The 23,882-nt window shown below is 39.2% G+C and overlaps 1 protein-coding gene across 4 annotated transcripts in view; it reads left to right on the forward strand.

Annotated features, from left to right (window-relative positions):
• The first annotated feature begins 4,693 nt into the window (after positions 1 to 4,693).
• Positions 4,694 to 23,882, forward strand: part of KIFBP (kinesin family binding protein) — a 33,190-nt gene continuing 14,001 nt past the window's right edge. The window contains exons 1-8 of one of the 4 annotated variants that reach the window (XM_023547018.2): positions 5,008 to 5,182; positions 5,346 to 5,429; positions 6,002 to 6,084; positions 11,927 to 12,025; positions 16,695 to 16,774; positions 17,098 to 17,281; positions 20,052 to 20,136; positions 21,805 to 21,920. In XM_023547018.2, the coding sequence (XP_023402786.1) occupies positions 5,116 to 5,182; positions 5,346 to 5,429; positions 6,002 to 6,084; positions 11,927 to 12,025; positions 16,695 to 16,774; positions 17,098 to 17,281; positions 20,052 to 20,136; positions 21,805 to 21,920 (798 nt within the window). In that variant the 5' untranslated portion in view covers positions 5,008 to 5,115. The other 3 variants (XM_023547019.2, XM_003409303.4, XM_064269651.1) reach the window with 3 other exon arrangements.

The following is a 23,882-nucleotide window of genomic DNA, read 5'->3' on the forward strand; positions in this document are numbered from 1 at the left end:
ATAAAAATATTCACCCATGCTTCCTTCCTGGACTCTTAGGGTTATATTTCAATCTTTAATTCCTCTGGAGTTTAGTGTGAGAATCAAGTAGGGATCTAATTTTATTTTTCTCCCCAAGTGAATGGTAATCTCATAGTCCGGCACCATTTAATAAATAGTATTTTATCAAGTTTTTTTTTTTTTTCCAAAAGGTATTTGAACTTTAAAATAATTGTATTATGTCTCTTTCCATTGGAGTTGCATAGAATTGACACATTTAAAATGTGTCTTGGTATCTTCTCCAAGACGCATTATTATTTTGAAATAATTTTAGACTTAAAAACATTGCAGAAATAATACAGAGAATTCTCATATACTCTCTACTCAGCTTCCACTAATGTTAAGATTTTATGTAATCATAGTGCAGTTATCAAAACCAGGATATTAACATTGGTACAACACTGTTAAACTACCAACCAAAATTTCACCAATTTTTGTACTGATGTCCTTTTGGCAGTTTCAGGATATCATCCAGGATTCAACATTGTATTTAGTCATCATATCTCCTTCAGCCTCCTCCTAGCCTGAGATAGTGTCTCAGTCTTATAGTCTTTTTTCTCTTTTATGACCGTGACACTTTTCAAAGTGATAACTATAGTAGGCAAGATTCACTGGTGGATGCTAAAATCAGTGGGTGAAAGTTTGAGAAAAAACAGGATATTTACACAGTCTCAAAATACCTTCTCCAAGATATTTAGTTACAAAGGGGAAAAGCGTAACTACAATGGAGAAAACTGGAGATACCTCTTACCAAGTGATCAAGGTTAACATCACCAGTATTAAGACCAACCTCACGTACCCCTTGATCTGATGCACTGAGAAGGACACAACATCTGGTATCTTTGCCAAGAACGCGTATCCTCAATCTAATCATGTAAAAACAAACCCAAATAGAGGAACATTTGACAAAGTAACTGACCAGTACACTTAACAAGTGTCAAGGTTAATTTTAATTATGTTTGGAGGTATGTGGAACAGTTAATTGATTTTACGAATCACAACTATACAAAAACGTATTCTCACTTTCACACCCATATTGACTAGTAAAGATGATACGGTCACCTCAGTCTTGTTTCTGAATTTACCGTTAAGTCAGCTTTGTTCTGTAAAAGACAAAGAAGTAAGTGCTGTTATTACTGTGATTTTTTTTTTTTAACTGGAATGAGCATAATTGGTAGATAGCTGAACTCTAACCAGATATGTTAATTCTTTCACTACAACATGCCTGACACTTTTCTGTCCCTTCTAATTGTTATCTTCCATGGTATAGATCTCAGACTGTTGTTTTACATGATCTATACTCTACCCCACTGATAGAGCAAATTCCACATGGACGGCTTTGTAACGTCTCAGGGATCTAAGAAGGTCTAGCTCAACCCTCAACATACTGATGCAGCAGCTGGCCACGAGAGGGAATATGCTCTCCACGTGGCAGAGCCAGAGCTCTTCCATCCTAGGCTTCCTAATCCTGTGTCTTTGTGTTTCTTAGGTCTGTCTGCGTGAGGATTTTTAAAAAATCTCTTCTCTTTTTACACTCCCCGTAGGATGTCTGAGATGAAATAACAAATATTGGTGAGGATGTCGAGAAATTGGAACACTTATCCATTGCTGGAATGCAAAATGGTACAGCCACTGTGGAAAACAGTGAGAGTTCCTCAAAACACCAAACACAGAATTACCATCCAAAGTGGGAAGGAAAAAAAAACAAACCCATCACCACTGAGTCGATTTGAACTGCTGACCTTTTGGTTAGCAGCCGTAGCACTTAACCACTACGTCACCAGGGTTTCCATAATTATCATATAACCCAACAATTCCACTCCTAGGTATATACCCAAAAGACTTGAAAGCAGAGACTCAAACAGAGACTTATACACCAATGTTCATTGCTGCACTACTTGCAACAGCCAAAATGTGGAAATAACCTAAATGGTCATCAACGGATGAATGGATGGACAAAATGTGGTACATACATACTCAGCCAGTAGGAGAACGGAAGTCTTGATACATGCTACAGTGTGCATGGAGCTTGAAGACGCTATGCTGAGCGAAATACGCCAATCACAAAAGGACAAATATTGTATGATCTCACTTACATAAAAAGAAAAAGCAAATGTGTAGAGACCAAAATTTATTAGTGGTTACCAGGGGTGGAAGAAGGCGGGGAAGGGGAGTTAACAGAGATGGAAAAGTTGCACTGATAAAGGATAGGGTTGGACAGCTGATTTTTGTAATTGCTGTCGATTAGTTGTATATCTGTAAAAAGTTGAGCTGGCAAAAGTTATGTGATGGATATTTTACAACAATGACAAAAAGTAGCTGCTGAGGCTGCTTATGTATGATCGAACACCTCATGGGTTTGGTTCCTTGGTTTGGAGGTTTAGGGTCATGGTTTCATGGGACATCCCAGTTAATTGGCCTAATAATGTATTTAGAGGTTCTGTTCTCCCTCCAAGTTCATTATGTAGTGTCTGGGGTCTTAAATGCTTGCAAGCAGCTATCCAAGGCACAATGATTTATCTCTATTCACCTGGAACAACAGAGGAAGAAGGAGAGTCAGGGATGGGAGGAGGATATGGAATATGTGGCTGATTGCGTCCATGAAAACTGCCTCCTTTGCATGAGACCAGAACAACTGGATGGTGCCCGGCTACTGTTACGGAGCATTTTGATCAAAGACTCCATAGGAGAATCCTGATCAAAAGGGGAAAAATGCAGAACAGAATTTCAAATTCTAATGGACCCTAGACTTTCTGGAGCCATGGAAGGTGGATGAACCCCTGAAACTATTGCCCTGAGATCATCTTTAAACCTTGAGCCAAAAATATCCTCTGAAGTTTTCTTAAAACTGAACAATAGTTTGGATTAACTAGTAAAAAAGTTCAGCCTAGAGCATTACACCCTTTTAAGAACTATAATGGATCAAATTGACAATAGCAGTGAGTTTATGTTTGTGAGGGAGGAACAACCCAGAAAAAGTGGGTGAGAATGGTTGCACAACTCAATGTAATCAATGTCGCTAAATTGTACAAACAGAAACTGTTGGATTGGTGTATGTTTTGCTGTGTATATTATCAACAACAACAAAATAAAATAAAAATTTAAAGGAAAAAAAATCTCTTCTGTTTTAATTTTCATCTGGGTATTCTGTGTTCTTCCAGTTAGATTCTTAAGAGTCAGCACCATGTGTCTTGATGTTCTATTTATTGAGCTCCTACTACAAGTATATATAACATAATGATTAAAATTGTGGGCTCTGGGAAAAAAGACTGCTTACTTATTGAATGCAACCTTTGGTAAATTATTAATCTCTCTGGTCCTCAATTCTTAACCTGCAATATGGGAATAATAATAGTATTTCCCAGAGTTGTTCTGAGGGTTAGATGATTGAACATTACCTGGCTCATAGTAATTAGTATTAACCATATGTCAACACTTTCATATTCATCAGCAGATATATACTGAGTACCTTCTATATGTCTAGGACTAGGTACTGGCGATGGGACGGTGAATGAGATGGACCAAAGCTCCTTTTACAGGGTTTGCAGTCTATTGGAGGGTACAGACAAGGAAAGAGAAAACCACATTATAGTGTGATGGAAACAGTCTGGCTGCAGCACAGTCCAAGTGAGGAGTGTCAAGATGAGAAAATGGAGAGGTAAGCAGAAGCCAGAAGCTTCTTGCAAGTAATCTTGAACTTTATCTTGAGAGTAATGGAGAATCATGGAAGGATTTTCAGCAGGAGATTGATGTGTTCAGGTTTGCCTTTTAGGAAGATCTAAAACTGAGCTCCTGATCTTCTCCCCAAACCTGCTCCTCTCAGTCTTCCCCACACCACTGGACGCTCCTAATCAAATACTTACAAGAGGCAAGTGTCAAACTAACAAGTATAGCTGGTTGCTCCTAACTGCACTGGACAAAGTGGGGAAAGAAAAGAATGAGCTCGAGGTTTCAAATTCCGAGTTTAAGCACTGCATAAATTACCTGAAAGTTTCCATATCTGCCCCAAAAGAAACCCTGTGGCTACAAAGCTGAGGCGGCTGTCACAGCTGTGTAGTTTAACTCTTGGGTTACCTTGGGAAGTCGGATGCCATCCCTTCGACTTGTATTTCAGGGTTGAAGTGAAAGTATTTATGTTTATCACTGAATGCTTTTTACATTCATGGCTTTCACTCAGGTAAGAGGCTATATATTAATAATATTATACATTATTAGTAGTATACTCGGAAATCCCTATTACATTTCAGAGCCTTTAAAAAAATTTTTTTTTTCACCCAGCGATGGGTTGGGCTATACACCGATGTCAAAAAGTTTTCGCCTTTCGAATTGTGTCAGTCAGCGCAAGTAGAATGAATTAGCTGTGTAAACAATATTCTGAAATGTTCCCGTAAAGAAAGTAGACGTTAAACATATTTTTATAGAAATTATTATCCCCTCCGGAAGAAGCAAAAGATGAACGTATCACTGCAGCGGGCGGGGCTGAAGGCGGGGACGCCCCCATTGACAGCTTCACTTTCATGACAACGGGTGCCGTGGTGACCACTGCTCCTTCCCATTGGTCACTGGCGAGCGTGTTGCAGTTCCCTAGGAGGACGTCATTGGTTAGCGTTCCGCAGGGGTCCAGCCGCCGAATGTCGTAAACCAAGTGTCGTAAAACAGAAGGAAGGCGGGATTCCCGACTGCAATCACTGATGAAACCCAAGCCGTAGAGGCCGCAATGGCGAACGTTCCTTGGGCCGAGATCGGTGAGAAATTCCAAGCCGCGCTGGCCCTGTCGCGGGTGGAATTGCATAAAAACCCGGAGAAGGAGCCGTACAAGTCCAAATACAGCGCCCGAGCGCTGCTGGAAGAGGTCAAGGCTCTGCTCGGCCCCGCGCCGGAGGAGGAGGATGAGCGGCCTCAGGCTGACGACGCCCTGGAAGCGGGGGACAGCTCCCTGGGGCTGCCGGCTGAAGCGGTGGAGGCCGAGGGGCCCGTGGCCCAGCGGGCGGTGAGGCGGGCGGTCATTGAGTTCCACCTCGGGGTGAACCACATCGACACGGAGGAGCCGTCGGCTGGAGAGGAGCATCTGGTGAAATGCCTGAGGCTGCTGCGCAAGTACCGGCTTTCGCACGATTGCATCTCGCTCTACGTCCAGGCGCAGGTGAGAGCGAGGCCTGGCTGGCCGGCTGCGGGGCAGAGCCGGGGACCCCGGCACGGATGCAGGCCGGTCCCCGTCGGCGAGAGGCAAGGGATGTGGGGGCTTAACACGCTTGCCTTGCAAAGGCCAAAGGCAAATGTTATAAGTCCCTTTTTTTTTCTCCAAGAAATAATGCCAACACCTAAGTCTAAACAATCAAAATACAGCAATTCTAGCATGCTTTTTCAGCCTTTTCCAGTCACTTCTTTAGGTAAGATGCACTGTTTCTCTTCGTCTTTGCACATACTGTTTGTCTAATTTATGACATTATTCAACTTAATATGAAAGACCAGCTTCCCTTGTGAAAGGAAGAAAGAAAAAAAATCTGATTGCGAAGAAAAACAAAAGGCTGTGTTAATTAAGGTTTGTTTGTTTTTTAGTGACATGGGCAGGCATCACACCTGAGCAGTGGCTGAAGGGAAGAGGGGGACGGAGCTTACTTGGGCTTTTCCTTACTGTTGCTCCAAATCTTATTTATTTATTTTTCTGTATAAGTTTCTTTTTAATTGTGCTTTGGATGAAAGTTTACAGCGCAAATTAGTTTTTCATTCGAATATTTATGTACAAACTGTTTTGTAATATTGATTGCAATGCCCACATTATGTCAGCACTCTCCCTCTTTCCTTTTCCACCCTGGGTTCCTGGTGTCCATTCCTCAGGTTTTCCTGTCCCTACCTGCCTTCTTGTCTTTGCTTTTAAAGGGCAGGCATTGCCCATTTAGTCTTGTGTACTTGATTGAACTAAGAAGCACATTCCTCATGTGTGTTATTGTTTGTTTTATAGGTCTGCCAAATCTTTGGCTGAAAGTGAACTTTGAGAATGGCTTCAGTTCTGAGTTAGTAGGGTATCTGGAGGCCATAGTGCAGGTTGGTTCTTCCAGTCTCTGTCAGACCAGTAACTCTGGTTTTGTGTGTGTGTGTGTGTGTGTGTTTCACCCACTCTGTCTGGGACCCACTATTGTTATCCCTGTCAGAGCAATTGATGGTGGTAGCTGGGCACCATCTAGTTTTTCTGGGCTCAGGCTGGTGGAGGCTGTGGTTCATGTGGTCCATTAGGCCTTTGGACTACTATTCTCCTTGCATCTTTGATTTTCTTCATTCTCCTTTGCTCCGTATGGGATGGGACCAATAGACGTATTTTAGATGGCTGCTTGAAAGCTTTTAAGACCCCAGACACTCATAAACACTAGCAGGCGGCCATCTAAGATGCATCAATTGGTCTCAACCCACCTGGAGCAAAGAAGAATGAAGAACACCAAAGGCACAAGGTAATTATGAGCCCAAGAGACAGAAAGGGCTACATAAATCAGAGGTTACATCAGCCTGAGACCAGAAGAACTAGATGGTGCCCAGCTATACCCAATGACTGCCCTGACAGGCAACACAACAGAGAACCCCTGAGGGAGCAGCAGAGCAGTGGGATGCAGACCTCAAATTCTCATAAAAAGACCAGACTTGACGGTCTGACTAAGACTGGAGGTCATGGTCCCCAGACCTTCTGTCAGCCCAAGACGGGAACCATTCCCAAAGCTAACTCTTCAGACAGGGATTGGACTAGACTATAAAATAGAAAATGATACTGGTGAGGAGTGAGCTTCTTGGCTCAAGTAGACATACGAGACTATGTGGGCAGCTCCTGTCTGGAGGGGAGATGAGAAGGCAGATGGGGACAGAAGCTGGCTGAATGGACATGGAAATAGAGGGTGGAGAGAAGGAGTGTGCTGTCTCATTAGGGGGAGAGCAACTAGAGTATATAGCAAGGTGTATGTCAATTTTTATATGAGAGACTGACTTGATTTGTAAACTTGCACTTAAAGCACAAGAAAAAAAAAAAAAAAAAGACCCTAGACGCTAGTCATCAAAGCAGGATGTAGAATATTTTCTTTATGAACTATGTTATGCCCATTGAGCTAGATGTCCACGAGACCATGGTCCCCACAACCCTCAGCCCAATAATTCGATCCCTCAGGGGGTTCAGATGTGTCTATGAAGCTTCTATGACTTTGCCTTGGTCAAGTTGTGCTGACTTCCCCAGTATTGTGTACTGTCTTACCTGTCACCAAAGTTACCGCTTATCTATTGTCTAGTTCATGGTTTTACCTCCCCTCCCCTTCTCTCCCTTCCCACATAACTGTCAAAAATTGTTTCTTTCTGTATGTAAACTTTTTCTGAGTTTACACATAGTGGTCTCATGAAGTATTTTTTCTTTTGTGCTTGACTTATTTCATTCAGCACAATGCCCTACAGATTCATCTATGTTGTGAGATGTTTCACTGATTCATCGTTGTTCTTTATTGTGTAGCATATGTGTATATCATAATTTGTTTATCCATTCATCTGTTGATGGGCACTTAGGTTGTTTCCATCTTTTTGCTATTGGAAAAAATGCTGCAGTGAACATGGGTCTGCTTATGTCTATTCATGTGATGGCTCTTATTTCTCTGGAACATATTCCTAGGAGTGGGATTGATGGATTGTATGGTATTTCCATTTCTAGCTTTTTAAGGAAGTGCCATATCGTTTTCCATAGTTGTTAGTGGTTGCACCATTTTACATTCCTACTATCAGTGCATAAGAGTTCCAATCTCCCCACAACCTCTCCAACACTTGTTATTTTCTCATTTATGCCATTAATGTCGGGGTGAGATGGTATCTCATTGTAGTTTTCATTTACATTTCTCTAATGGTTAATGATGTTGAGCATTTCCTCAGGTGTCTGTTAGCCGCCTGAATTTCTTCTTTGGTGAAGTGTCTTTTCATAATCTTTGCCCATTATTTAAATGGATTGTTTGTCCTTTTGTTGTTGAGGTGTTGGAGTATCTTACAGGTTTTAGAGATTAGATCCTATGTTTAACTTTTTCAGGAACCAGCAAACTGTTTTCCACAATGGCTGCACCATTTTGCATTCCCACCAGCAATGGGCAAAGGTTCCAGTTTCTCCATATCCTCACCAACATTTCTTTTTTATTTTTTTAAGTCGTGCTAATGAGTGTGATTCTTTGATTTGATGCTGTCATTTGCTAATGATATTGAGCATCTTTTCTGAGCATTAAACCATTATCAGATATATGGTTGCAAATATTTTCTCCCATTCTGTGGGTTATCTTTTCACTCTCTTAATAATGTTTTTAGAGACAAAAAAGTTTTTCATTTTAATGAAGTTCAGTTTATCTATTTTTTCTTTTTTTCCCTGTGCTTTTGGTGTCATATTTAAGAAACCGTTGCCAAATCAAAAGGTCATGAAGATTTGGCCCAGTGTTTTCCTCTAAGAGATACTATTGTTTTAGCTCTTAAATTTAGGCCTTTGATCCATTTTGAGTTAATTTTTGTATAAGGTGTGAGGTAAGGGTCCAACTTCATTCTATTACCTGTGGATATTTCACTTTCCTGGCATTGTTTGTTGAAGAGACTCTTCTTTCCCTGTTGAATGGTCTTGGTACCCTTGTCAGAAATCGACTGAGTGTACACCCTGTCTGGAGCAAGGGAGAATGAAGAAAACCAAAGACACAAGGGAAAGATTAGTCCAGATGGCTAATAGACCACAACTACAGCAGCCTCCACCAGACTGAGTCCAGCACAACTAGATGGTGTCCAGCTACCACCACCGACTGCTCTGACAGGGATCACAATAGAGTTGTCCTGGACAGAGCTGGAGAAAAATGTAGAACAAAATTCTAACTCACAAACACACAAAAAAGGCCAGACATACTGGTCTGACAGAGACTGGAGAAACCCCATGAGTATGGCCCCCGGGCATTCTTTTAGGTCAGTAATGAAGTCACACCTAAGGTTTACTCTTTAGCCAAAGATTAGACAGGCCCATAAAACAGAACTAAATTAAATGGAAACACCAGCCCAGGGGCAAGGACAAAAGGCAGGAGGGGACAGGAAAGCTGGTAATAGGGAACCCGAAGTCGAGAAGGGGAAAGCATTGACGTCCTGGGGTTGACAACCAATGTCACAAAACAATATGTGTACTAATTGTTTAATGAGAAGCTAGTTTGTCCTGTAAACCTTCGTCTAATGTACAATTTTTTTTAAAAATCAATTGAGAATAGATTTGAAGGTTTATTTCTGGGCTGTTAATTCTGTTCAATTGGTTTATATGTCTGTTCTTGTGCCAGTACCACACTGTTTTGATTCTATATGTTTGTGGTACATCTTGAAATCAGGAAGTTTGAGTCCCCTACTTTGTTCTTCTTTTTCAAAATTGTTTTGACTGTTCTGGGTCCCTTGAAATTCCACATGAATTTTAGGATGGGTTTTTCCATTTTTGCAAAAAATGCTGTTGGGATTTTCATAGGGGTGGCGTTGAATCTTTATATCACCTTGAGTATTGTCATCTTAACAATATTGTCATCTGGTCCATGAACATGGAGATGTCTTTCCATTTATTTAGTTGTTGTTGGTACTGTTGAGTCAGTTCCAACTCATAGTGACCCTATGAACAACAGAATGAAACACTGCCCAATCCTGTGCCATCCTCACAATCGTTGCAATGCTTGAGCCTATCTTTGCAGTCACTGTGTCAGTCCATCTTGTTGAGGGTCTCCCTCTTTTTCACTGACCCTCTGTTTTACCTAGCATGATGTCCTCCTCCAGGGACTAGTCTCTCCTGATAACGTGTCTAAAGTACGTGAGACGAAGTCTCATCTTTGCTTCTAGGAGCATTCTGGCTGACCTTCCTCCAAGACGGATTTGTTCATTCTTCCAGCAGTCCTTGATATAGGCAATATTCTTCACCAACACCCTAATTCAAAGGTGTCAGTTCTTCGATCTTCCTTATTCATTGTCCAGCTTTCTCAGGCATATGAGGCCGTTGAAAGTACCATGGCTTGAGTCAGGTACACATTAGTCCTCAAATGACATTTTTGCTTTTTAACACTTTGTACGTTTTTTGCAGCACATTTACCCAATGCAGTACATCTTTTGATTTCTTGACTGCTTCTTCCATGGGCGTTGATTGTGGATCCAAGTAAAATGAAACCCTTGACAACTTCAGTATTTTCTCCATTTTTCATGATATTGCTTATTGGTCTAGCTGTGAGAATTTTTGTTTGCTTTATGTTGAGGTGTAATCCATACTGAAGGCTGTAGTCTTTGATCTTCATCAGTAAGTGCTTCAAGTCCTCTTCACTTTCAGCAAGCAAGGTTGTATCACCTGCATATTGCAGGTTGTTAATGAGTCTTCTTCCAATCCTGATGCCATGTTCTTCTTCATATAGTTCAGCTTCTTGGTTTATTTGCTCAGCATACAGGTTGAATAAGTATGGTAAAAGGATACAACCCTGACACCCACTTTCTTTGATTTATTAACCATGCAGTAGCCCCTTGCTTTGTTTGAACAACTGCCTCTTGGTCTGTGTACAGGTTTCTCATAAGCACAATGAAGTGTTCTGGAATTCCCATTCTTTACAATGTTATCCATAATTTATTATGGTCCACACAGTCAGTTGCCTTTGCATAATCAATAAAACACAGGTAAATATCTTTCTGATATCCTTTGCTTTAAGCCAAGATCCATCTAACATCAGTAGTGATATCCCTTGTTCTACATCTTCTGAATCCGGCTTGAATTTCTGGCAGTTCCTTGTCGGATGTACTGACACAACCGTTTTTGAATTATCTTTAGCAAAATTTTACTTGTGTGTGATAATATAGTTCGATAATTTCTGCATCCTGTTGGATTATCTTTCTTTGGAATGGGCACAAATACGGATCTCTTCCAGTTGGTTGTCCAGGTAGCTGTCTTCCAAATTTCTTGGCATAGATGAGTGAGTGCCTACAGTGTTGCATCCATTTGTTGAAACATCTCAATTGGTATTCCGTCAATTCCGGGAGCCTTGTTTTTCACCAGTGCCTTCAGTGCAGCTTGAAGCTCTTCCTTCAGTACCATAGGTTCTTGATCATATGCTACCTCCTGAAATGATTGAAAGTCAACCAGCTTTTTTGGGGGGCGGGGAGTGCAGTGACTCTATTCCATCCGTCTTCTTTTGAAGCTTCCTGCATCATTCAGTATTTTGCCCATGGAATCCTTCAATATTGCAACTTGAGGGTTGAATTTTTTCCTCAATTCTTTCAGCTCGAGAAATGCTCTGCACGTTCTTCCCTTTGGTTTTCTAACTCCAGGTCTTTGCACATTTCATTATGATACTTTGTCTTCTCAAGCTGCCCTTTGAAATCTTCTGTTCAGTTTTTTTACTTCAGCATTTCTTCCTTTTGCTTTATTTAGGTGTTCTTCAATTTCTATCAGCAATTCTTTATGGTTGTCAATGTTTAAGTCTTACACCTCGTTTCCTTAGTTAAATTTATTCGTAAGTATTTTATTCTTTTTGATGCTATTGTGAATGGAATTGTTTTCTTAATTTCCTTTTCTAAATTGTTTTCTTAATTTTCCTTTTTGGATTGTTCATTGCTAGACTATTGAAATACAACTTGTGTTTAGTCACTTTGCACTAATTAAATCCAGCTCATACTAAGGGGGGAAGGGATTACACAAGGGCATGAATACCAGGAGGCAGGGGTCACTGGGCCATCTTAGCAGCTGCCTACAATACTACATAAAGACAGTATTATTTTGAATGATCAATTCATTATTAATAATCACACTTCAGTATTATTTGGTCAGTAAATATTATTTTGAAACCATGAAAGTTGCTTTAATTGGAAGGCTTATATTATCATTACTTGTTTCTCCTTTATTTTCCAGAATAACCTAGGTATCTTGTGGTCTGAAAGAGAAGAAATTGAAACTGCACAAGCTTACCTAGAATCATCAGAAGCTCTATATAATCAGTATATGAAAGAGGTATGTTGCATGTCAGATAAATTTAAGTTTTGATTAGAACAGGTCAAGAATTGAAGGTAAGAATTTTTAATTCATAATATTAGTGTAACTCTACACTGAAGAGTTGGTGGTTTGGTGATAGAATTCTCCCCTTCAACTCAGGAAGACCAGGTTCTACTCTACAGAGCTGTCTAGGAAGTCAACTAATAGCTAAAATTATTGTATATTAAAGACTTTGGGGCTTTTAAAAACAATTTTGGATAGGGTCTAATGGCAACCTGAGTCCAGATAGAATCATATAGGAAATACTGATGTTATCCTAAAATACTGCTGTTTGGATTTATAATCTACAGATTCCATTTTGGTTTCCACTGAGAACAGCAGTGCTTAAAAGAAAGCAAACAAGAATTACCTGAACAAAACTTGAAATCTTGGAGGTAGTGGTTCTCAAGCTTTTGCATGTATCAGAATCCCCTGGAAGACTGCTGGGCCTCAGTCTCAGGCTCTGATTCATTAGTTTTGGAGTAGGGCCTGAGAATTTACATTTTTAACAAGATCCCAAGTGATGATGATACCGCTAGTCTAGATACTACAGGCATTGGTTTTTCCATGATTTTTTACCTATGAAACCCTTCTGAAACTCAGTATGTAAAAAAACGTAGTGAGCTACTCTGGTTAAACAGGTCAGAAAGACGTTGAGCCCAATCCACTATGCATCCCTTCCACCCCCTCTGCTGTGGGCGGAATAACTCTGATCAAAAGAGTTGTTATAGGAACTCCCAGGGCTCTGAGGAGCCTAGATTGAAAACACTCACTTTAGGTGTCGGGAGACACAGGTCTGACAAACTACTGTGGTAACAATCTGTTCCCTTAATAAACTTTTACCTAGTATCAGTTGGCAATCTTTTCTAAAATTAAAATGGATTTTAGTGAATTTTGTTTTGAGGCTCTTTGTGGCACTCCATTAAATAACCAGAGATATTTCGAGATTTCTCCAAATCAGTGCTTTGTCAAGTTCACCAGTGACTTTTATGTTGCTAAATTCATTTGTGAGCCAGGGGGTACATCTCAGTGGAGGCCTCTCGGGGTGGTTGGGCCTGGGGACAGTGGTGGTTCGGTGGTAGAGTTCTCGCCTTACATACAGGATAACCAGATGTGATTCCCGGCCAGTGCACCTCCTGTGCAGCTACCACCCTTCTGTCAGTGGGGGCTTGCGTGTTGCTATGATGCAGAACACGCTTCAGTGGAGCTTCCAGACTAAGACTGACTAGGAAGAAAAGTCAGCCAATGAAAACCATATGACTTTCAACATGGGGTTACCGTGAGTTGGGGCTGATTCGGTGGCTGCTAACAACAACAAATCAGTGGTACATTCTTCGCTGTCATTGTATTTGACCTCTGTCTTAGTCATCTAGTGCTGCTGTAGTAAAAATACCGCAAATGGACGGCTTTAACAAAGAGAAGTTTATTTTCTCACAGTCCAGTATTCAGGGCGCCAGCTCCAGGGAAAGGCTCTCTCTGTCGGCTCTGGAGGAAGGTCCTTGTGATGCCATCAGTCTTCCCTTGATCTGGGAGCATCTCGGCGTAGGAACCTCAGGTCCAAAGGATGTACTCTGCTCCCGGCACTGCTTTCTTGGTGGTATGAGGTTCCCATGTCTCTCTGCTCACTTCTCTCTTTTATATCTCAAAAGAGATTGGCTTAAGACACTACCTAATCCTGCAGACCTTATCAATATAACTGCTGCTAATCCATCTTATTACATCAAAGTGATAGGATTTACAACACATAGGGAAGTCACATAAAATGGTGGACAGTCACACAATACTGGGACTCAGGACCCAGCTAAGCTCACATATATTTTTGGGGAACACAATTCAATCCATGACAATCTCTCAGTACCATTTGATGCAATCGATCAGTCTTTCTTCCGTCAGACACCTTTTTTTTTTACTTGGCTTCCAGGATCCCACGCTTGTCTAGTTTTCTGTCTCATCAGTCTTTGGTGTTTCCCCCTTACTTCCCCAACCTCTGAATACTGGAGCACCCAGAGTTCAGTCCTGGGACCTCTCGTCTTTCATAAACGTTCATTCTGTTGTTGTAAATACCATCTGTCTGCAGATAACTCATCTCAGACTCATCTGTCTGATTGCTGACTTGACATTTTCACTTTTTATGGAGTAGGTGTCTCTGAAACGACTGTCCAAAACTGAGCTTTGATAATTCCTCTTGTCTTCAGTTTTTCGTGTTGTAAACAGAACTTCTTTCTTCCAGTTCCTGAGGCTAGAAGCCTTGGAGAATTCTCTTTTCCCTGCACTGTCTAATATATCAGTAAATCATGTTGGTTCTACCTTCAAATTGTATCCAGACTCAGACTGCTGCTATTATCCTGATTCACATCCCCACCATCGTCTCTTGCCTAAATATTACAGTAGTCTCTCAGCTGGTCTTCCTGCTCCCATGCCCCCTTCAGTCTGTTCTCAACTCTGTTCAGAAGTAAATCACATCACGTCACTCCTTTCTTGAAAATCATCTACTGGCTTCCTACGTTCTGAGTAGGCTCCAAAGACCTTTTGAAGACCTACAAGTTCCTAGCTGATCTGGCTGCCATTACTTCTGTTATTTCACGTTCTACTATTCTCCGCTCTCCCACTCTGCTCTAGCTATACTGGCCTCCTTGCTATTCTTAGAACACACCAGACAAGCTCCTAACTCAGGGCCTTTGCACTTACTGTTTCTCCTACTTAGAATCTACATGGCTCACTCCATCATTTCCTTCAGGTCTTGACTCAAATGCCTCCATCCAGTGCACTGACTTGTCCACCCTTCCCCAACACCTCCTATCACTTTTCCAGCCTTATTTTCACTTTAGCACTTACCGCTATCTAACATATTATGTATTTTAGCGATTTATTTTGTTTATTACCCATCTCCACTACTAGAATGTAAGCTCCCTGATGACAAGAATGTTTTTTACTGCTCTATTTACTACTGTATCCCGAACATCTAGAACCATACCTAGTTCTTGAAATTACAAATGGTATTATACTTTGTCCATCCCAGCCAACATAAAGAACAATACAACAGTATTACACTGTGAATTTGATGGAGAATTTCAGTTAAAAATATAAAATAGTGTTTAGTTGGAGGTGTTGAATTGCATTGATGGTTTTTTGTGTTTATAGATAATATAGTTCTAGGTAAAGGAGAGACCTAAACAAAGGAAAAAAATCACAACATGAAGATAAGAGACCTACGATTCTAGCTTCACTTGTAGTCAAAACTAACTGCTCGACTTGGGGGAACTCACATTCTCTGTGCCACCCACTCCTCATGTGTAAGCTGGGGTAACTCAGCCATTTCTATAATACAGACATGTCACTGAAAGTATGCATGTCCAATAACTGGAGAATGGTTAGTAAAGTATGGTACACTAATAAAAAAAACCAAACCCACTGCCATTGAGTCGATTCCGACTCATAGCGACTCTATAGGACAGAATAGAGCTGCCCCATAGGGTTTCCAAGGAGCGCCTGGTGGATTCAAACTGCTGACCTTCTGGTTAGCAACTGAACTCTTAACCACTATGCCATGAGGGTTTCCATACTAATAAAGGAGAATATGATGTAATCATTAAAGTGGTAAATATTTGCACCATCAATACATGGAAAATGTATACAACAGATACGTACACATTGATTACAACTGTAAACATTTTTTTGTTTATGGAAACAACACACATTGCAAAACTACACTTAATTATATTTCTGTTTTAGTTTCGAGATGAGGCTGATTTGACAGTGTGGTAGTCATAAAGTGAAGTATAATAATAAGTAAAACGTACATTGCTAATCCTCCTCCTCTAGGCAGGGGTAAGAATATTAAACAGCCTTCGGAAATGTGGTCTCTGAAGAATTATCTATTGTGTTCGCCTTGGGCCTGGCTTCCTGTGTTTGTGGTTTTTACTTTCTGTCAATTCTGGAAGCTGACTCCGTGATGCATTTAGTGTTTGTATGCAGAATGGAAGACCACATATTTTATAGAAAGCATTGCTGCTACTTGGAGTTTAGTGAATTTGCTTTAAAGCAGGAGCGGGCTTGAAGATGGGACTATCCCCATAGAAGTAGAATGATGCAGAAGTTAAGCAGTTCTGCCCTCTTGGAAGACTTAAGATGGGATCAGTTCATCAACAGTGGAATCACTGGTTTGAACGTCCCTAAACTGAAAGGAGGTAATCTGTAGGTTTTTTTATTCCCTTGAGAAAAATATATTAGAATAAATATTAAAAACTTTGATTTTCATTCGTGGTCAGCTTAGGACAATATTGCTTTAAAGATGTGTGCATTTTTCCTATTTGTTACACTTATTAGCGCTCTTTTTACCAAAGTTAAGATTTAACAATACTTAAAGAAATTGTACATCTCTAATTAAAGCCATTGGATAGTTTTTTTTTATGTATTTGCAGCAAACTGCAATAGCAGTTTAAATTTGTCAGGTGAACTTGTAGGAAGTCTCCTTTTGTTTCTTTTAGATTTTATGATTAGGAAATTTACTTCTTGCGTGACATTAAAGTTAACTAGTAAAAAATGAAGAGTGTTGGGCTTTAAAAGTTGATTTTCGTTTTTCCCCCAGATGAGGGCGCTTGGTGTTTACAGGTTAAAATTTTAAAACGCTTTTGTTCTTCAATTGTAGATTGGAAGTCCTCCTCTTGATCCTTGTGAGCATTTTCTTCCTGAAGAAGAGAAATTTACTGAACAAGAGAGATCAAAAAGGTGAGTAAGTACAGAAGTAAGCCTTTACAAGGATTTCCACCTAGTGTAGAGAGGGTGATTATTTTAAAAAGCACAAAGTTTTCTGCTTTGAGGTACTTAAAAAGGGTACGGGATTTGGATTCTGACGTGGATTAAAATCTCCATTTGCCATAGCTATGTGACCTTTTTCAAATCTGAGGCTCACTTTCCTTATCTGTAAGTAGATACAACAGCCATACCGAACTCAAAGGGTTGGTGGAAGGACCAATTGAGAGAAGTATATATATGAAAGTTCCTTGTAAGTTGTAAACTATTATGCAGATATTAATTCTTTTTCTTCACAGATTTGAGAAGGTTTATACTCATATCTTATATTACCTGGCTCAAGTCTACCAGCATATGGAAAAATTTGAGAAGGCTGCTCATTATTGCCACAGTACCCTAAAACTCCAGCTTGAGCACAACGCCTACCAGCCTGTAGAGTGGGCCATTAATGCTGCTACCTTGTCACAATTTTACATCAATAAGGTAAGCTCCTCAAAGTAGTTATCTAACCAAGTACTCATAGTGAATATTTAAATAGAACCAATACTACTTTGAAAATGTCATCTTTTTAAAAACAAATTGCTTATATTTAATGATATAAAACTGGACAGAAAAATGCAGTCCAATTTGTCAGTGTATGAAAACCTGGTTGCTTTTTGTTGACATCAGTCCTTTTGAATCATAAAGTCCTGAGTTTTATCATTGTCTTACATGTTGATAGCCCGTAAAATTTCATTTTTCCTAAAACCAGTTATTTTCTGACATAGACACACGATCTCAAATCATTTTAGTGAGATGTTGCCTTAAATCGTAGCTTTTATCTTGTTGTAGATATAACTTTATCTTTATGCAGTGTTAATCTGGTAACCGAGAATTTGTCTAAGGAAGTTGGCTGTTAAATGTGGGCTTTGATAAAAGCACATGGTACATTTCAGTTATTTTTCAGAATGCTCTATATTAATTTTTCTATGTTGGAAGTACTTCTATTCAGTTCCAATTTAGGGGCTTTATGGCATACTTCTGGACTGTTACACAGGGACAAATTTTGAACTTCTTAGTTATTTATCAGAATTGCTCAGAATCATGCTGGTAATACTCTTAATTGACCCATTTATTCCATACGCGTTTCTAATGTTAAAAGGCCCTTTAAGCCATCATTTCCAGCCAGATGCTGGCAATAAAAATTACTTTTATTCGTGTTTCTAATTCAGAAGGCTTTCTGAAATGTTGGTAATTCTTTTTACTCCTTTCATCTCTCTGGTTGTCTGCTGCCTTATCTTGGTTGGGGCCTGTAGCCTTTCTAAGCTTTTTCTCAGTGCAGCTTCTGTAAATGCACCCTATGTTTAAAGTATTGTCCCACAGAATTTATTCAGGAAAGCTATTAGCAGGAGAGAAAGGGCTGTAGTAACTACAGCATCACGTCTAGGACTTTGGTTTAAGATCAAGAGTGTAAGTAACACACTGCGTACATCAGAGCATTCAGTTAAATCTACTCTCATGAACCCATCTCATCGTGGTTGTCATCACAGAGTGTTAGCCAGCGCCTCTGCTTGTGGCACCTTTTAAAAACCCTCAGAGGCCCCTTGTTTGTTCTGTCTAGCAACTTGAAAACTCCTTATTCATTGTGATTTGAGTTAACACTTAAAACTACACAGATATTGATAGTACTAAGATATCTAAATATTAAAGTGTGATTAAAAATTTAAAGTTGTTAAGCATTACTTATATGGAGAATGCAGCAATTTTCATGAACACCTTCGCCAACCCTGTATTTTTATTTTTTACCCAAATGTTTTATAGGTATTTGTTACAACTGCTAAGTTACATTGCAAAAAGAGGGGTTTGAACTATGATTTTTTTAATTCAATTATCATTTGTCTCATTATCATAAATGATACTTAGTGAGTCTTTACCTGTCAGATTGTAAAGTCTCGCGTTTACCAGCCACGTAGAGGGCACAAAGCACTGTGCTGTCAGTGATTGCTCAGAGGGAACCAAGCTTTGAAAAGCTGACGTGATAATGATGAGTAGGGATTGTAGAGGGACAGACAATTAAGGTTTCCTTATGTGAACTGTAACTCACTTCCGACTTTGGAGGTTTAACGCCACCATTTTGACCTGTAGATGCTGCTAGGTACTCAGCTGGCTATTCTCAGGATGGCTTCTGAATTTGCCATAATAGATAGATATATTTCATGCTGAGGTGTAAAATCATAGCCAACCATTTAACGTCTTCTTAGAAAAATCAGATATTACTAAAATGAAGTATTCTGTTTAATGAGGGTGGCTTCCAACCAAAAGTTGGACTTTAACTTTGTACTTCTTCTGGTGGCCCTGTGAGTTTACATGACAGATGCAAAGTGTTTATATGCATAAGGAGATCTTCTCTAAGTGTCTGAGAAAATCATCATGCCCAGATTTGAATTTTGAAGTCTTCAGGTGTGTTGGTAAAGCAATGCCATTAAAGTTCATCAGAGAAAATCTTTTGACTTCAGAACTTGATAGGAAGCTCATTGTATGTAAATTGCAAAGATTTTACAAGTCAAGAATCTCTTCCTATCGTCTTTAAACTATTGGCTATAAAGGCAGTCTCTAAACTTGAAAAAAATTAAATCTTCAAATCCTCTGACAGAATGTAAATGGTCTAAGAATGTATCATGCGTGAAACTTCGGCTATTTCGACTGTACCTAAAGGGCTACCTGAGGTAGTTTGAATCTAGGGTGATAACCACTGCTGTATACTTACTGATAAGAAGCCCTGGTGGGGTAGTAGTTAAGCGCTTGGCTGCTAACCAAAAAGTCAGTGGTTCGAAACCACTAGACGCTCCATGGAAGAAAGATATGGTAGTCTGCTTCTGTGAGGATTATAGCTTTGGAAACCCTGTTCAACAGTTCTCTTCTGTCCTATAGGGTCACTATGAGTCGCAGTGTCAACTCAGTGGCAAAGGGTTATGCTTACCGATTACATGAGGAGAGCTAACTTTGAATCAACATTTGTCTTTCAGCCAGTTTGGACTGTTGTTAAGAGAATGGGGCATTGTTATTTTAACTTTGAGATGGCTTTTAACCAGATAATACCATAACATGTCTTTTGTACACTGTTAATGTTCAGCAACTCTACAGGGTCTCCTTAGTAGTCATTTTTTTACCCGATTTTATAGTTTTTCCCATACTAAATGACTGTTTATGCAAGTATTAATTACAGATAAAGCAGTCGATAGTCTCATTCAACTCTTGTTTATTTCCCCAACAGCTATGCTTTATGGAGGCCAGGCACTGTTTATCAGCTGCTAACGTCATTTTTGGTCAAACTGGAAAGATCCCAGCCACAGAAGACAGTAAGTTTATATATATCAAGTTTATATAGCTTTTTTAAAAATTTTATTTTGAAATAATTTTGAACTTTAGAAAAGTTGTAAGAACAGAACGAAGAACTACCATATGCTCTTATGCTTTCACCATTTTTTAATATTTGCCTCATTTGCAATCACATTTCATTTTTCTTTCTGAACCATTTGAAAGAAGGTTGGATACATCAGGCCTCTTTGCCCCTCGATACTTCAAAAGGCATTTCCTAAGAACTAGAATATTTTCTTACACACTCATAGCGTTGTTATCAAATTTAGAACTTTAGGAAGTATAACCTCGAAACAGTTCTTTTATCTGTAGTGCATGTTTCTGTTTCACCAGTGTCCCTACAATGTCCTTTATAGCAGTTTTTTCCACTGTGGCATTATTGTCCAAGACTGTATTGCATTTTGTTGTCACATCTCTTTAGTCTTCTTAATCTGAGCAGTTCCAGGTCTTTTTTTTCTCTTTCATCACTTAGACATTTGTAAAGAATACAGGCCAGTTATTTCACATCAACTGGGGTTTGTAATAAGTTCACAATTTTCTTTCCCTGTTTGAGCCTATCACTCACTGTTGAGCAGTCTCCAACATAAGAGGCTTTAGATTTTGAAACATCACATTTTCTATGCAGGTGGAAGCTCTAATTGTGGATTTGTAGGATACAGAAGCTATAAAGAGTCAGAGGAATGTACATTGTCAAGTTAAATGTTTTTTTCCCAAGTCTAAAAGGCATTTAGTCAAAAAATATTAATAAAAATTAAGACTCCATTGAGATCCATTTTGGTTTTGCTCTTTAAAGCAGAAAGCTGGAAAAAAAAAATGACGACGTCCAGTGTTTTCAAAATGCTTTCATCAAAAACCATCATACATTGTTGGTTGGAGTGTTTGTTGAAAATAATGTGGCAGTATGTGTCACGAACGTTTATAATTGTGTCCTCTTTGACCCAGTAAATTCCTCTTCTAGGAATCTGTCTTAAGGAAATAACCCAACATCCAGAAAGATTTATGCACAGAGATCTTCATTTTTAGAATTGTTTGTAATAGTGAAGAATTGGAAAACAAATGCCTGGTATTAGAAGAATGGTTAAATGAAGCATCAAACATCTATTTAATTGCATATGATGCTATACTTAAAAATGATTTTGAAGAATTATTAATGATAATGGGTAAAATGTCAGTGGTAAAATACATAAGGAAAAAGCAAGATTTAAAATTGAATATACATTGTGACTTTAACTTTTATTTAAACAGAAAATACATAGGAAAAAACTAGAAGGAAATCTTCAAAAATAATAGCAGTGAGTGCCTCTCTGGGTGGCAGATTTGGGGTGAGTTTTGTTTCGCCTGCTTCAATGAGGATCTGTTAAATTTATAGCCAGGAAAAAGAGATTTAAAAAAGAATGCAGTTTTTGTTTTTGGGGGGCATCGAGTTTATGTTAATGGTGGTAGAATATTTTGGAACAGGGATAGCAGTACTGGTGGCACAACGTGAACAATGTCATCTGTCATTGAATTGTAAGGTGGAAGTTCTTGTGTTGGTGGGTGTTTTGGTGTGTACATTTGACCACAGTAAAAAAAAGAGAAAAAAAAGAATGGAGTACACAATGAAAATTACAATTGTGACCACATGAGACAACTCAAATGTGTACTTTTAGCTACTGAAGGTGAAGGAGATGTACCAGAGCTTTATCATCAAAGAAAAGGGGAGATAGCAAGATGCTGGATCAAATACTGTTTGACTCTCATGCAGAACGCCCAGCTTGCCATGCAGGTAATGCTGTCAAAGTTGCCTTTTTCTTTCTCAAGTGAACAGGATGTAAGTAGAAGCTTAAAATGGGCACCATGCTCACTGGGCTCACTGAGTGCTTCTTATACATGGCATTCAGAATGCTTTCATAAATATTTGTCTTCTCCACCTCTACTTTTTAAAATTTACTCATCATTCAAGGCCTATCTCAAATACCACCTTCTCCTTGAAGGCATTCCTTGACTAGAATATAAGCTTCTTAAAAGTGGGATCCATATCATATTATATCATCTCCAGGCATAAAGGGTACTCAGTAAATAATTATTGAATGAATAATGCTTTATCCCTCGAAGATATATTGTCTCCTCCTTTTAAACTCCAGAGAACTTTTTGCCCCTTCCTAAGTCATTTAAACTCTGCTTTGTATTATCCATATTCATATTCTTATCTTATTCCTTTGCCTCTTTTTAGACTGTAAGTAACTAAAACCCAAACCAAACCCTTTGCTAGCTAGTCAATTCCAACTCATAGCACCCTGTAGGACAGAGTAGAACTGCCCCAAAGGGTTTCCAAGGCTGTAAATCTTTATGGAGAAGGCTTGAAATATCTCTTACTTGTTTTTATCTGCTTTGCAGCTTATCTTACATATAGCAAGAACTTGATAAAATCTTAAAGGATAGACTTCTTAGAAATAGCTCACGTAATAGCTCAAGTAGAGAAGCAGTACTGACAGCAGTTAAGAGCATGGGCTCTAGAAACAGACTGCTTAGGTATGAATCCAGCCCTGTCACTTTGTAGCTGTGTATTCATGGCAATTTACTTACTCTTTCTGTGCCTCAGTTTACTCACAAGTAAGATGGAGATAATAATAATAATACCTATTTAACAGTGTTGTTATGAGGGTTAAATTAATATATATGAAGGGCTCAAAAAAGTGCCTTAGACAAATGAGTCCTCAATAAATGTTATCATCACTGTCATCATTATTGTTACTAATCCATACTGAATCCTAGTTTCTAACCCCTAAAGTGGAAAATAAAATAAACCATTTGGATGCAGTATGCTATGTGTAGATACATAGAAGACTGTTTCCTGAAGGAGGTATTGTGCTTTCTTTTTCTATTTGCATGCATTAAGATATAATCATTTTTAATAATAAATAATAATAGAACTTTGTGAAGCTACTAAACAGACAAACTTCAAAACTCTAGAAGGATAAGTCTTGAAAAGATGAGAGGATTTAGTAGTAGGAGGTAAAGATGAGGCAAAATAGGAAAGGGACTAGAGTTTTATGTGTTAGAGAAGTTGGAGCTGGGGAGAGCTGTCAGCTTCCTTTTGATTGGACAGGGAGGGCTATGAAGGAGGATTGCAGGGACTATTGAATCACAAAAGTAGGCTAATGATAGAAACCAATGTAAATAAACAAGCAGTCCAGGAAGCAAACAAGTAAACAAGAGTTAGAGACTTACGACCCATATTTGAGGTAATTGTGTCAAACAAAATACCCTATAGTTTAACTCTTATGCTTCATTTAGTTGATGTTTTCCAGCCTGGGCACTAGAACTTATCACCTACTGAGTTTAAACTTAAGGAGTTGCCATGCTATTAAATTACCCAGATTTTCCTTCTTCTGACTTTTTGTTACCTTAACTTCATCCTTTGATTATGTGTTTGACTGAAAGGGCTGGTTAAATTCAAGCCTAAAAACACACAATTTTGTTTAATTATGTATTTATCAGAATGCCAGCTCTATGCCTGTCATCATACAAGGTGGAAGGGATACAATGATGAACAAAAATAGAGCTGATCTTTAACCTCATGTAAAAATACAACTTTGGTAAATTCCACAAAGGAGAGACACATGGTATGAGAAGGCATAATGTTGTTGTTGTCGTTGTGTGCCATTGAGTTGATTCCAACTCACAGCAGCCCTATAGGACAGAGTAGAGCTGCCCCATGGAGTTGCCTAAGCTGAAATCTTTATGG

Source organism: Loxodonta africana, chromosome 16, assembly GCF_030014295.1.
Source record: "Loxodonta africana isolate mLoxAfr1 chromosome 16, mLoxAfr1.hap2, whole genome shotgun sequence".
NCBI lineage: Eukaryota > Metazoa > Chordata > Mammalia > Proboscidea > Elephantidae > Loxodonta > Loxodonta africana.